The 15,059-nt window shown below is 36.9% G+C and overlaps 1 protein-coding gene across 5 annotated transcripts in view; it reads right to left on the reverse strand.

Annotated features, from left to right (window-relative positions):
* Positions 1-15,059, reverse strand: part of ubr5 (ubiquitin protein ligase E3 component n-recognin 5) — a 79,990-nt gene that overhangs the window by 47,097 nt on the left and 17,834 nt on the right. For all 5 annotated transcript variants that reach the window (XM_067447858.1, XM_067447857.1, XM_067447855.1 and 2 more), the window contains 11 exons: positions 12,524-12,643; positions 12,176-12,286; positions 11,340-11,494; positions 10,196-10,313; positions 6,777-6,961; positions 6,574-6,683; positions 5,584-5,696; positions 5,184-5,327; positions 4,284-4,395; positions 4,043-4,197; positions 3,754-3,951 (listed from right to left, as the gene is read on the reverse strand). In XM_067447858.1, the coding sequence (XP_067303959.1) occupies positions 3,754-3,951; positions 4,043-4,197; positions 4,284-4,395; positions 5,184-5,327; positions 5,584-5,696; positions 6,574-6,683; positions 6,777-6,961; positions 10,196-10,313; positions 11,340-11,494; positions 12,176-12,286; positions 12,524-12,643 (1,521 nt within the window). The remainder of the gene's footprint in view (positions 1-3,753; positions 3,952-4,042; positions 4,198-4,283; positions 4,396-5,183; positions 5,328-5,583; positions 5,697-6,573; positions 6,684-6,776; positions 6,962-10,195; positions 10,314-11,339; positions 11,495-12,175; positions 12,287-12,523; positions 12,644-15,059) is intronic.

Here is a 15,059-nt window from a genome sequence, read left to right on the forward strand (position 1 = left end):
ACAAATATTGATCTTCTCGTCTTTTTTATACGTCTTAAACACTATTCGCACGGGATTAGTATTATCTAGGGACCTCTGTGATTTAGAAATTACTCCCCCACATCTGAGTTTTGCGTGGCGCGCATTCGCACGGGATAAGCCTGTGATTTTACTGACTTATTACCCGGATATGATGTCAAGACTTCGTTATAGATATAGCTGTATGAAATCATTAAACAGGCATCGATTTCGTTTTGATTATTTTATAGTAATAAATAAACATAATTTCGTTTTTTATTTATTACGCAAAACTCAGATGTGGGGAATTAGCCTAATTTCAGAGGTCCCTAGATAATACTAATCCCGTGCGAATAGTGCTATAGCCTCTGCATTTAACTTAAAAAATATTTTATTTTGTACACAGAACAAACAAAATAGAATAGGCTTCAAAATAAACTATGTTGATGAAATATTGTAAATTGGTCATGAACTATAGGCTACACGAACGACCGTTAATAAAAATAGGCAAAATCAAAAATGAATAGGCCCTATCTCCGAGAAAAGTGCGTGCAACCTATTGGAAGCACGGGTGAGTAATTAGTTTGGTCAGAAAAATAACTAAATTATAGTTAAAAAAAACTTAGTTAAAAAAATTATGTAAAGCGACATATAAAGTGCATAAACTCTTCTTACGTGGAAGGAAGCTTTTTTCCCTCACGTGATAGCCTTTAGAAAGCGCGGAGTCATTAATTGGGTTAAAAAAATAACGAAATTATATATATTTTTTAATAGAAAATAATATTTATGTAAAGAAATATATTAAATTAAAAAGTGCTTAAAAGTACACTACTCTTAATGGAAGGAAGCTTTTTCTCTCACGTGCAACCTAAAGCACTGAGTAGGCTAATTAGTTGGGTTAGTAAAATAACGAAATTACAGTTTAAGGATAAAAAATATTTATGTAAAGAGATATAGTAAAATAAAAAGTGTTTAAAAGTGCACAACTATTCTCAAGTGGAAGGAACCTTTTTCCCTCATGCGCAATATAGAAAGCGCAGATGCATCATTAGTTGGGTTGGAAAAATAACGAGATCAGTTTTTTTATAGACAATAATATTTATGTAAAGAGATGGCCTATATTAAAATAAAAAGTGCTTAAAAATAGGCTATACAACTCTTAAGTGGAAGAAGGCTTTTTTCCCCTCAAGTGCAACCAGGCTGTAGAAAGCTGAGTCTGGTTCGGCTAAAATAACCTCACGTGCAACCTATATAAAAAATTAAGCGAGGAATAAGCATTTTACATTTTTCTCAATGCTTGTTACCGATTAGGCTACAGTAATTCTGACCGAAATTGCTTTGTCGACTTTCTAGCTTGGGTGATATGTTTGCATGTTTCGAAAAAAAGAAAGAAAAAAAAAATCAATGATAGATATCTGTCCACTGGAACGTTATCGCTTTTATTCGCTATTAATTTAAAACGGTTTAAAGGCTACATATATGAGGAAAGAGAGGGAGAGAGACCAATGGTGACTGTTTAATTCATTATATAGTTAACAATTAATTCACTGTAATGTGGATAAACGCGCTGTCCATGAATCTGTCGTCAGTGCCATTTTTTCAACTATCCCTAACTGACTGTGCAGCTCCCTTACGGTCATCAAAAAGTTTCTCCAGTCTGACAGTGATCGTCTTTCTAGACGGGACAGTAAACTCGGGTTCTACAAACTCCATCAGACTTCTAAAACCCTCTCCTTCTACAAAGCTGATCGGAAGCATATCTTTAACGATCATCTTCGTGATGAGGGCCGTTGTTTGCTCTGCCCGTCTAGCATCCGACTTGGTTGATCGGATCATAAAACTAGCCACTGATTCCTGCTGACCTGTGGATGGACCGGATTTTGCTCTCAGATGACTGTGCATTGTAGTGGTTGACCTATGATAAGCAAGCATCGCATGGCAGAGTTTGCACTGCACTTCTTTTTCATTAATTTTATTATAAGAACTCCACACAGAACTCTTATTCGACATCGTGACTCTACGTAGTGTGCATGATGATGTATTATTTTTTTGTTGTGTGAAAACTGATTGACAGCTTTTACGTGCGGTTTTGACAGCGCGCGCCACCCGCTGGTTACATTAACACGTCACCACCGCATCAGCGCAGCAAACCTGGATTTTTTTTTAGACGACAATCGCACAGCCTATTCGATATTCTATAGTTAAATCAACTAATCGAATATTCGAAAATCGTGACTCATCCCTAATAGATACACGTGCTGGCTCCTCAGTGATGCATTACAACAGCGCTGACAAAAGAAAAACGTTGGCACAGTCTATCTGTGTAAACTTTGTTCAATTCATGCGAGTGCTGCCGTATGTTACAGTATGAGCAGTCATTTTCACAGTCATCCCCGGGTATATTCTCCAGAAGACGCGAATGATCCGAAAGCACGCACTCGTCTCACAGCGCGCAAATATTAAGTTCTCTTTCAAGTCTTGCGCTTAAACGGACCAACTCACACAAGAAGTATGTCAACATGTCCATCTTGATGAGTATCCAAGCAGACATATTCTGAATATGCCTTAAGAGGACTTTATACAGTCGAGAAAGACTACGCAGAGCCTTCCATTAGGTCTTAAAGGGGCAGTAGCCTTTACTGCTGTGTTTAATGTCAAACAAAAGATAAGGAATCACTCACTGCTATTGATTGAATAGCTTTTGTAAGGATTAGTCTTTAATTTAAACAGTTAAATATGCAGCTATTTTACATTTGATAAGCCTACTTTATTTAATTGCTCTACCTAAAAACTAATGTTAGACCTATAAAAACCTGAAAAGCATTGTTAATTACACTTCAATCAAATTACACCTCAAATATTTTTTCACTGTAGGCAGTTAATTATCACGATGATTTAATTTCAAGAGTTCGTTTTTTAAATAAGTTTAGTTTTAGTTAGTTATTTGATGCTATAAAAACGGCTGTGTGATGTCATGATTTACAGCTGAGATCGACGTCTTCTCTGAGTGAAGTTGTCACTGAGGCACTTACAGACTTTTTTCGGGATTTTTGGGAGCAGATTATTTAATTTAATTTCCATAACTGTTTATTTCACACCAACATAATTAATTGCTCTGCATCTGTGAGAGTAGGCCTATTGGTGTGCTTTTGATATCGCCGTTGTACTTCCTGCTCTGCGCAACTCCGGTCCCGGACTTTTTTATATTTACTCTTGCACTAAAATCCAAAAGTGAAGAATTTATGTTTATTTATTACTTGATTGTTCAAGCTACCTCACAGAAGTGCTCTGTTTGTTAGAGTTGTTGAATGTTAAAATAAGGTGAATAAAATAAAAAATAAGGAAATCCTGTTTTTTTCGCTCTTCTTTATTCTTTTTTTATGTATTATAGAAGTATCGGATCGGGACTCTGTATCGGCAGATACTCAAAATCAAATGACTCGGATTCAGACTCGAGGGCAAAAAAAACCTGATCGGGACATCCCTAGATTTAATGCAATAAATATATTATTGTAATATGTTTTAAATGGTTGTAAAAGCAGCTGGAACTAGTAAATTTATGTATGAAAAATGTATTTGGGGATTACTCCCAATTAAAAGCCCAGCAATATATATTTTTTCAGTTTCTTCTTTGTAATAGAAATCTAATTATTTGTATTATTTGCAATGCACCCCTAAAGATCTTTATGCACTCCTAAATGTTTACATTTTTCTTAATAACTAATGTCTATTCTTTAGCATAATGGTGTAGTATACCTCCACAGCCATGATGATGATTGCTGCCTTCTTTTTGATTGTGGAGTTAGTGGGAAGGTTGGCAAGCGAGTGAACTCCCATGCCTAGACTGGCAATAGGCGGCAAGTCTAGCCAATCAGGGTCACGTATTCCACCCATACAGTCTTTAGCCATTGGATAAATGGTGCCGTTGCCATCCCTCAAGATTATGGGACTCTCCTGAGGACATGCAAATATGACAGTTAAAATAGGCAAAAGAGAAATGGAAAGTTTCCCCAAGCTTATGAAACAAGGCTGTGTGATGTCTCACCTGGCCAGCAGTGAAGATGGCCACATTACGCTCACTCTGGCCGAGAAAGGCGAGGTTACTGGTAGGGAAGTGATTCTCCTGCTCGGCTTTGCCGGTGGCCAAGTCAAAGACACAGTACCGTACCCAGCTGCCTGTTTTCAACACTGCATGAACTCCTGCAGGACGTTACACATTAGAGCCATAAAGCAGAAGGACAACAAGATTCAACAAAAAGTAGTTTTTTTCTGATAACAGTAGTCACCTTTGGAGTCAACATTCACAGCTAAAATTTCAGCCTTTTCTGGGATACAGAGTTTTTTAAGTGTGCGTTGAAAACAGTCTGGAACTTTTGGTGTTCCCCCAGTTTTAACAACCTGTTTAAAAGGAAAAATAATGTCTCTCAGTTAAAAATTCAAGCATTTTTTAATTTTTTTTCTCCCAAATATCTACAGACCAAAGATTTTCAAACTGGGGTGGAGGCACTTAAAATATATGATTTAATATTTTATATAATATACACACACTTAACAATTAATTCACCAATATTACCATTACATTCTGATTTCTAAAGTAAGACATCATGATTATTTTACACTATTGACAAAACTCATTTTTAAAAGTAAGAAGAAAAAAAAATACATTAACTTAAATTAGCATATAGTTTTGTGAAAAGAAAAAAGTACTAATCTCTCACACACTGTCAACTAAATATTTTCCAGATAATATTTTAGCAATTTGATTCAGTACAATAATAGAATTAAACAACTTTTGTTGTCTTCACAATATAAAATTTCCCCAAACTGTATATTTTTTATTATAAAATAAAATATATAGATGTCTTTATATTTTAAGGTGTTCCATCACAAAATAAAATTTAGGGTTCCTAGGCATCAAAAAGTTTTTAAAACCCATGCTATGTATAATTGGTACACTTGATATAGCCAAATGTAGCATTTGCAACAATTTAAAATAAAAACCTTTTTTTACCCTTAACAACAAGTTAGGCTTAAATCAGTCTCATAGTTGAAACCACGTTGTTTCACAATTAGTCACCAAGTGTGTTACATTTATCTATCCAAATGGCATGTTGAATTACCTATCAATGTTTCGGAGCTTCTGCAAATGGAAAAGAGCACTTTTACAGCTGTATGTGTGTGTTTACCTGTAGCTCATCTATTCTAAGCAGTCGACAGTCTTGCAGCAGTGAGGAAGGGTCAGAGTCAGTGGGAGCTGCGCTCTGGCTGCTCACGCTGCTCGACGTCCCTGGAAATTTCACAGCAACATATGCACCATCGACTTTTAGCACCTTGAGTTCAAAAGAGAGAACTGTTGCAAATGAGGTGTAATAGCAAAGCACAAAACACAGACAAGAACATCACGTCAAAGAAAAAAAAACTATGCTTATATAAATTTAATCTATTATAACTGGAAATTCTTCTTACATAAAAAAGGCAAAAATGAGGATAAATTAAGCATATAGAAAATCATGTGGTGAAAAATAATATGCTTGTAGTCTTGGTCTCCACTGGATCAAGCTGGCCAACGTGCACGCCTGCACCCACCTTTCCTACTGGGACGTTTTTAACGTCCTCCACGAAAACGACCTCTCGTAGAGGCCACTGCTCCTCATTCACTTTCTCCTCTTCTTTTGGAGCCGGTGTTGAGCGTCTTCGCTCTGTAGCACAGCAGGTAATCGGTTAGCAAAGACAACACTAAAGCCACTAAATGTGTAATTTGTTCATTATATGCAGTATACATATGTACTAATTTGCATACATTTACTGAACAGAAATTTGAAATAAAGCTTGGATTAGGCAAGGTCTAGCGAGTGCAGCCACAGCACTGGAAAGATCATTCAGTTTCTTTACTTTTAATAAAGATGATTGCATGTTGAGCACCTACGACTTTACTTTTGGTTTAATTTGCGGTAGTTTGTGCATTAGTTTAATGAAGAAATACTCTGTGTCCTGAGGACGTCTGTGCAGTTAAGCTGCTGCAGTAGAGGTGTCATATCTGCTATAACATCATTTAGCCTATAACACGCTCTCATACTTTTATTTTATTTTTACATATGTGGTTTCAACAACCAGATTTTAATTTTGACTGTAAGGCGACCCAACTCAATCTTCAATTTTCTTTTAATATTTCGTTTTGTGTATTTGTTCTAAATGCTCCTGTTGTCTTCTGTGCCCAAAATTGAGTTTTTATTTATGTTTGATACATTTAAGAAGCTTGTTTTCTTTTTACTAGTCTGAAAAAATATTTTGAAAAGCCAAACTGTCTTAAACTATTTGTTTAAAAAGAAAAAAAATTGAGGAAGGCCATGAGTAAAGCATGTTTTACATGCACACAAACCAAAACAATTAAAATGCAGCACACGCCCAATTGGTAAGGTGACCATATTATTTACATACGGATTCTGGGCCATCCTTATTGTTGAGACTAGAACATTTAAAGTACAGAAAAATGACAGTAGAAATGCACAGGGTAGTTTTTGGGCCATTATGAATCCTGTACAACAGCAGATGGGTTAAGCGTTTTAATGTACGTACTATAAGGCAGAGAAGCACTGCTAGCGATGGAGGAAGTGTCACTGCATGTGGACGCTGGTGAGGGCGGAGGGCCCATTTCCGTCTTCACCAGCTCTGGCTTGCTCTCAGTCCTGACGACAAGAACAAGCACACTCATCAGCATCTTATTTTTAGCAAAAATACCTCTGTGCATGTGTATAGCCATAGAAAAACAGCCATCTTACTTGGTCTCCTGGGTCTTGGTGTTCTTCTCCATGTTTTTTAGGCTCTCAGGTGAGCGGAGCTGGAATCGGCAGCTGTCGTTCATGTTCCACACGGACTCCAGCAGGACACCCACTTTAGGGATCCCTGCGTTTACGGAGAAGGCCACAGCACCAGCATGATATAGAGGATTATTCCTCAGGCACACCTAAGGGAAGACAGATATCACAAATGAGTTTCCAAAAAGCAAACATGTCATGTCAGATGCAGGTTCTGTGACACCTTTGCAGTATAAAGATGACTTTCATTGATGTTGATCAAATGTTATTAGTAACAGCCTATATTCTCTTGATTGATTGACTGAATAAACAAGCATTTAACATAAATGATGACATGGACACTTTTAATAAAGTTTGCAGAGTGCACATGCAAATTCATTCCCTGACAGTATAGCGTATTCAAAAGGAAACTCAGGATCGAATCCTATTTGATTTGCAATTCCTCTCCATTAAAACTCCCGCTTATTGAGATTTTTGCATGTTCAAAAACCAAAGAAACCAGCCGTTCTACATTCATCTTGGCTCGTTGCATCTTTGTCTACTTCCTCTTTGTCATCTTGGGTATCAATGTGTGCTCGGCAAGACAGTTTTGTGTTTGAGTGCCACCAAGTCTTTTACTCTTGTCTTTTACTGTAACTTCAGCAGCTCCAGGCATGTGAACTAAAGCGCCAATCTAATTGGTCAACCAGTTAACGTGACGCGTCAAACCAAACTCAACGCTTTTACACCAGCGGTTTTGTATGTCGTTGTGCACACTCACATTAGCACCCTTTGTTTAGTTATTTTAAACGTGCAGAAAAATCGTCCGGTGTGAACAAGCCTTAACGGTACATGCATTCATACCAAACCGCTTCGGTACAGGACTTCGGGTACGGTGCACTTGTGCACCGAATGCAATCTTTAACAGTAGGCTGGTCTTAACCATGGAACATACTTCAAATCGGAGTTCACACAGGGACATAAAGTATTCTGTCCATTTTTTCATGAAATTCAAACGATGAATGCCGTTTTGACACTCTTTAATGTGACGTGTTGCGTCAGATCAAGTGGTAGCGAGTGAACGCAATCATCTTTTAGCCAAAATGAATGAATCATTAATTAACATCTGATGGTATGTTGAGGGTACATTACAACTTACTGAAACGTATCATGTGTCATGTAATCGCTCAGTGTTTCAACGGTGGAAAGATTTCAATAATAGTATATTAGCCTATATACAGGTCCTTCTAAAAAAATTTGCATAATGTTATAAAGTTCATTATTTTCCATAATGTAATGATAAAAATTTAACTTTCATATATTTTAGATTCATTGCACACCAACTGAAATATTTCAGGTCTTTTATTGTTTTAATACTGATGATTTTGGCATACAGCTCATGAAAACCCAAAATTCCTGTCTTAAAAAAATTAGCATATTTCATCCGATTAATAAAAGGAAAAGTGTTTTTAATACAAAAAAAGTCAACATTCAAATAATTATGTTCAGTTATGCACTCAATACTTGGTCGGGAATCCTTTTGCAGAAATGACTGCTTCAATGCAGCGTGGCATGGAGGCGATCAGCCTGTGGCACTGCTGAGGTGTTCTGGAGGCCCAGGATGCTTCGATAGCGGCCTTAAGCTCATCCAGAGTGTTGGGTCTTGCGTCTCTTAACTTTCTCTTCACAATATCCCACAGATTCTCTATGGGGTTCAGGTCAGGAGAGTTGGCAGGCCAATTGAGCACAGTAATACCATGGTCAGTAAACCATTTACCAGTGGTTTTGACACTGTGAGCAGGTGCCAGGTCGGGCTGAAAAACAAAATCTTCATCTCCATAAAGCTTTTCAGCAGATGGAAGCATGAAGTGCTCCAAAATCTCCTGATAGCGAGCTGTATTGACCCTGCCCTTGATAAAACACAGTGGACCAACACTGTAGCTGACATGGCACCCCAGATCATCACTGACTGCGGGTACTTGACACTGGACTTCAGGCATTTTGGCATTTCCTTCTCCCCAGTCTTCCTCCAGACTTTGGCACCTTGATTTCAGAATGACATGCAAAATTTGCTTTCATCCGAAAAAAGTACTTTGGACCACTGAGCAACAGTCCAGTGCTGCTTCTCTGTAGCCCAAAAGTGGCTTGACCTGGGGAATGCGGCACCTGTAGCCCATTTCCTGCACACGTCTGTGCACTGTGGCTCTGGATGTTTCTACTCCAGACTCAGTCCACTGCTTCCGCAGGTCCCCCAAGGTCTGGAATCGGTCCTTCTCCACAATCTTCCTCAGGGTCCGGTCACCTCTTCTCGTTGTGCAGCGTTTTTTGCCACACTTTTTCCTTCCCACAGACTTCCCACTGAGGTGCCTTGATACAGCAGTCTGGGAACAGCCTATTCGTTTAGAAATTTCTTTCTGTGTCTTACCCTCTCGCTTGAGGGTGTCAATGATGGCCTTCTGGACAGCAGCCAGGTCGGCAGTCTTACCCATGATTGCGGTTTTGAGTAATGAACCACGCTGGGAGTTTTTAAAAGCCTCAGGAATCTTTTGCAGGTGTTAAGAGTTAATTAGTTGATTCAGATGATTAGGTTAATAGCTCGTTTAGAGAACCTTTTCATAATATGCAAATTTTTTGAGACCAGAATTTTGGGTTTTCATGAGCTGTATGCCAAAATCATCAGTATTAAAACAATAAAAGACCTGAAATATTTCAGTTGGTGTGCAATGAATCTAAAATATATGAAAGTTTAATTTTTATCATTAAATTATGGAAAATAATGAACTTTATCACAATATGCTAATTTTTTGAGAAGGACCTGTATTCATATTCTACTTAACATGTTAGTGATGTCTTGATTATGTAATGTATGTTTAAATAATTCTGCCATGAAAATGACCGCCAATGTGTATAAGTGATTATATTTCAACAACGAATTGGAGTAAAAATGTTATAATTAGATTTAGAAGTTAATGCAAAAACTGCTTTATGTGAAGTATCCATGTTTGCATACATTGTGTTATTTGAGTGTTGATTATTATTTCTAAAAATAAAATAACATAGTTATGCAATTTACGCTTATAGTTTGGGCTCTGTTGGTAACATTTAATTTAATAGCAATGTGCTCCCTATATAGTTTACAACATTAGCAGAGACAACTTTATTTTTAAGAAACTTTTAGTTATAATTGAATTAATTTAAGGAAAAAAATTTCAGTAAAAAAATAAGCAATTTTATACTTCATTGTCTCCCCTGCTGTACCAAACTGTGACATCAAAAACGACGTATGTACCGAACCGTCAGTTTTGTGTACCGTTACACCCCTACTAGAAATCAATCCCAGGAGGCAAATAGTGCCCCTTAATGTAAAAGTACATTTCTGACCTCCAACACAGCATGTTCCTTACCTGAGTTCCTACTGTGATGTTGGGTATAGAAGAGATGCCAGCACTGGACTTTGGCTTCTTGTTCTTGGCTCTGGCCTTTTCAAGCATCTTTTTCCTCTGACTAAAAGGCACAACACCCCTAGAGGAAACATAAAATGAGAATTTATTCACAGATCACAAGCACAATCTCCAAACCAGTACTACATGATAAATTGAAATAAAGACAAAATCGTGATATGGTTTGTGTGATTATCAAATCTAGAAGGCTGAAATTTTAATGAAATAAATACACGTGCTGTGTGTTTTAGAGTTCAGTGTGGCATTGTTCATTCACACACGAGTAGCTCTTCCGGCGTCGTTTGCGTCTCAAAATGGTAATTTACACACAAACCTAATCTCTGCATCTGCTCTGAGTTTGAGTCACTTTAATGTGTAATCCATCTACCCAAACTTGTCATGAGAAGCAATTAAGAAATCCATAAATAAATAAATATTACAGTTGTAATGTAATATATAAATATATTAAACTGTAACATTAAATAATATTTATAATATTTTTCTTAAATACTATTTTTTTTATATATATAGTGAAATATAAAAATTATATTATATTATTTTATTCTATTTATTTATTTTTAGTAATAATTATCCAGCCCCCAGGTGTGTCCACAACAACGAATCTGGCCCCCTTTAAAAAAAGCTACACTGTGTGATATTTTCCCCCATCTAGCGGTGTAAAGGTATATGACCATCCGGTGAATATTAATTTCTGTTCCTTTTATTTCTGATTTCGATTTAACTCCTACAGTGGCCGATTTAGTCCAAGATTAACATGGCAATCCCCCTCTTCACATTCGACACAGTGCCATCGAGTGTTAAAACGCGAAAGGCGAAGCTTGAATTTACGGGTATGTCCCTCTTTGGCTAATGTACTTTCAAGATAGAGGGGCAACATGGCGACCGGTATTCGAACCCCTCACCCGTATGCATTTTCAATGGCATATTACAAACTTACGAGAATACTTTATTACTTGAAAGAAGTAAATGTACTTTAATGAGTACATATATTTTTGAAAGAACTAAGTGTTTTTAGCTTAGAATAAACTAAAAAAGTTACACAGTGTAGCTTTAAAAAAAAGTTTGGACACCCCTGCTGTAAACTCACCACCAGTAAAGGCTGCTCTCCAGCTGAGCGCAGGTATACAGGGCACAGCAGTGCAGAGAGACAATGCGCTCTCCCTGCAGCTCTGGGAACGTTTGTGCTCCATGTTCTAGTTTAGCAGCAACAGTGCTCAGAGTTTCATCCACCCACGTCGCCACCTACACAATACAGATTGGTTAATGGAAATTTGAGGTCTGAGGACATTTCTGGAACGTGACTGTACATCAGTGACTTTTGCAACCGGCTCTTGCACAATATTAGGTTACACTTTATTTTAATGTGTCCTTGTTACAATTGTTAATTTAAGTATGAAGTAATTAATTAACTACATGTGCTTACTATAGGGTTGGGATCAAGTTTGGTTTACAGTTGGTTGCACGCAATTGTGCATAATTCATACTCATTACTATAGTAGCTACAAGTAACGTGTAACAAAGACACTGTAAAATAAATTGTTACCCAATCTTATTGTATCCACCAGCATGTCATATGATTTTCTTCTCATCCACTCTCATGAAATGTCGGTAACACTTTACCATAAGGTCACATTTTTTCATGTTAATGCATTACTTAACATTAACAATGAGCGATCCATTAGAGTATTTATCTTTGTTATATTAGTTACTAAAAATACAACTGTTCACTGTTAGTTCATGTTCACTAAATGTTACGAGATACTTTTGATTTTAATAATGTATTAAATGATGACATTAACATTTATTAATCTTAATAAATTTTCATTTCAATAATTGCAATTTTCAGTTCATGTTAACTAATGTAGTTTACTAATATTAGCAAATGAAACCTTATGGTAAAGTGTTATTCAAATGTCTGCTTACCTTGTTACTCTCGGTAGCCACAGTGGCTCGGATACTGTTGGCAGACAGGTGGGTGATTTTTTCATTGGTCAAGCCAAGGAAAGGGACACGGGGGTGATGTATAGAAGGATTCTATGAAGGCACAAAAGATTTATGAGATTGATCCAATTCAGTAGACACACAAATTCCGTGTATGGTCACCTTTATTTATATAGCACTTAATACAAAACAGATTGTTTCAAAGCAGCTTTACAGTAACAACAAAAGTATTAAATCAATGAAGCAAACAGAATTATGCCTTAAAGACAATAGCATCATAGTTCAGCTGAAGTCAGTTCAATCATGTCTGAAATGTATTGCAAATCTTACTTGTGTATTTCTGTAAGGTTCAGGCTCATTCCACTTCCACTGGTAGAGTTCTCCTTTGGTACTGACGGCAATCAATTCCGAGTACAAAGCCCCAATGCTGACAAACTTTGTTACATAGTCCTAAAGGATCACACAACCAAGGATATACAATTCAGCATCTATACAAATAAAACTAAACTAATCACAGGAAATTGAAGACTAATAACCTAAATTGTTATCCAAAGAGGCTGGCCATTAAATTTAGGGTATACTCACACTAGCCAGTTTGAACCGTGCCCGAGTGCGTTTGACCACCAAAGCTCGGTTCGTTTGACTAGTGTGAGTGCTCCGAACCGTGCCCGGGCGCGGCTCGATTAGCCGGCCTTGGCCCGCTTGGAAGAGGTGGTCCAGAGCACGGTTCAGTTGGACTCGGGCGCGGTTCGCATGCAGTGTGAGCGCTAACCGTGCTGGAGTCCGTAATCAAAGCTGCAAAGTCCTTGCTGCACTTCAGCTGGTACCTTGCAAACCTCCTCATACGAGCAGCACGATTACGTGAAAATTTTCACGCTACTAAGGCGACACATCTGTTTAACAACAGGCTGTGAGAGGGCTGTGGACCACCGTGGACCGACACAAAATTATCAACAAAGAAAACAAAGCAATGGACATTGTGTTCAGATTCAGAGAGCACCGCTCTTACTGTTTATCCCGAAACCGTCGCACCATAATGACGTAGGCGTGATCCGGCACGAATGCTGAAACCCTATGTGAGTGCAGGCCAGAGGGGGAGTGGGGAGGGGGGCAATCGTACTCGGGCCCGGTTCATGGCAACCGTGCCTAGTGTGAGTACACCCTTAAAGGTCAAATAACGATTTGCAAGATATTAAAATAAGAATTTATCAGTAAATCTAGTTTTAAAGGCTCATGCCAAGTTCTTAAAAATGCAATCTTATCAGTTTCTGAAAAACACTAAAAAGTTGTGACTCCAACATTCAGGGTTATGGACATGACTATGGATTCATTAGTCATGAATGCTAACTAAAAATAAAACTGAAAACCATGTGTGTAACAACTTAAAATTAAAAAAAAACGTAAACCATTTTATCTTAGCTAGTTGACATGACAACATTTCTAAAGTACTAAAATAACTAAAACTGACAAAAAATACATGAATGAACATTATGAACATAAAACAAATTTTAAATATTAATAGACTAATCAATTTCAAATTAAATGACTAATCACTTTTCAATTATTTAATAAAAAAAATAACAAGATATGCCATTTGAAATGTAAAACTGAAATAATAGCCACTACATTACAACTTCATGGATCCTGCTAACACTACAGTGGCTGACACACAGGCTGACCAGTTTTGAAAATAATAATACCTTAAAAGAAGCTGTCAAGAAGTTTTGCTAAAGAAATAAATATAAATTGAAAAATAGAACAAAATATTATGCCAAACTATTTCTCCCTCAAGAATTTCAGCCTTATAATAAAAGCATAGACTCCACAAAAAAACAACAACAAAAAATTTGCCAAACTGCTGAAATCACGTGACACTGGCCATCCTAATCATTGATCGATTCACTGATTCATGGCCGCTTTAATCTTTATTTTAGGTTTGAAAACAAATGCGGAAGAGAAGACTGATGCTGAATAAAGTCATAGTTTTTGTTATTTTTGGACCAAAATGTATTTTCGATGCTTCAAGAGATTCGAATCAACCAACTGATGTCACATATGGACTACTTTGATGATGTTTTATTAGCTTTCTGGACATGGACAGTAAAGTGTGCATATACTGCATATGCTCTGGGACAAAAATATAAAATATCTTAAACTGTGTTCTGAAGATGAACGGAGGTCTTACGGGTGTGGAACAACATTAGGGTGAGTCATTAATGACATATTTCATTTTTGGGTGAACTAACCCATTAACTAAGATTGAGCAATAGCTACATATGTTACAGAAAGTATTATGTTTTTGTTAATGTTTTGTTTAAAAAAAAAAAACGGATCATTGTTAGTTTTTTCTTAGGTCCATTAAATAAGTACTTTTGATTTTAGTAATGTAATTAAACAGTAACTAAGAAGTTAACATTACTTAAAATAATGAATTCTTTATAAGTATTTTTCTTTGTCAGTTTGGTAATGAATTAACTTGTTAACTAGGCCCTATGTCTCAGTTTTACTGAACATTAACAAATAATCAAAAAATTCTATTCATTAGGGCATGTAATAAAAAAGTTTAAGTTTGAAAATAAATAGCCTAATAAGCCTTTAAGTATTAAGTATTTGGTGCTGTGATTAGCAACATTGAGATTACAAAAAAAAATTAATGGCTGTTTTGAGCATTTAAATTAAAAACTTCACTGGCGCAGTTTGGTTTGTTTGCGGGGTTCCCGAGGTAAGCGCTGCATTCTGCAGTTGCATCAGCGCCCTCTGCTGTCAGAAAGTGAACGTGCAATTAATTCAGCTCCTCTCCTTTACTCGTTCAGTCATGTGCAAATGCAAGTTGGACTTGTTTACATCTCAGCGCATCTCCCTTTGA

The sequence above is a fragment of the Pseudorasbora parva genome, chromosome 7 (genome assembly GCF_024679245.1).
Source record: "Pseudorasbora parva isolate DD20220531a chromosome 7, ASM2467924v1, whole genome shotgun sequence".
In the NCBI taxonomy this organism is placed as follows: Eukaryota; Metazoa; Chordata; class Actinopteri; order Cypriniformes; family Gobionidae; genus Pseudorasbora; species Pseudorasbora parva.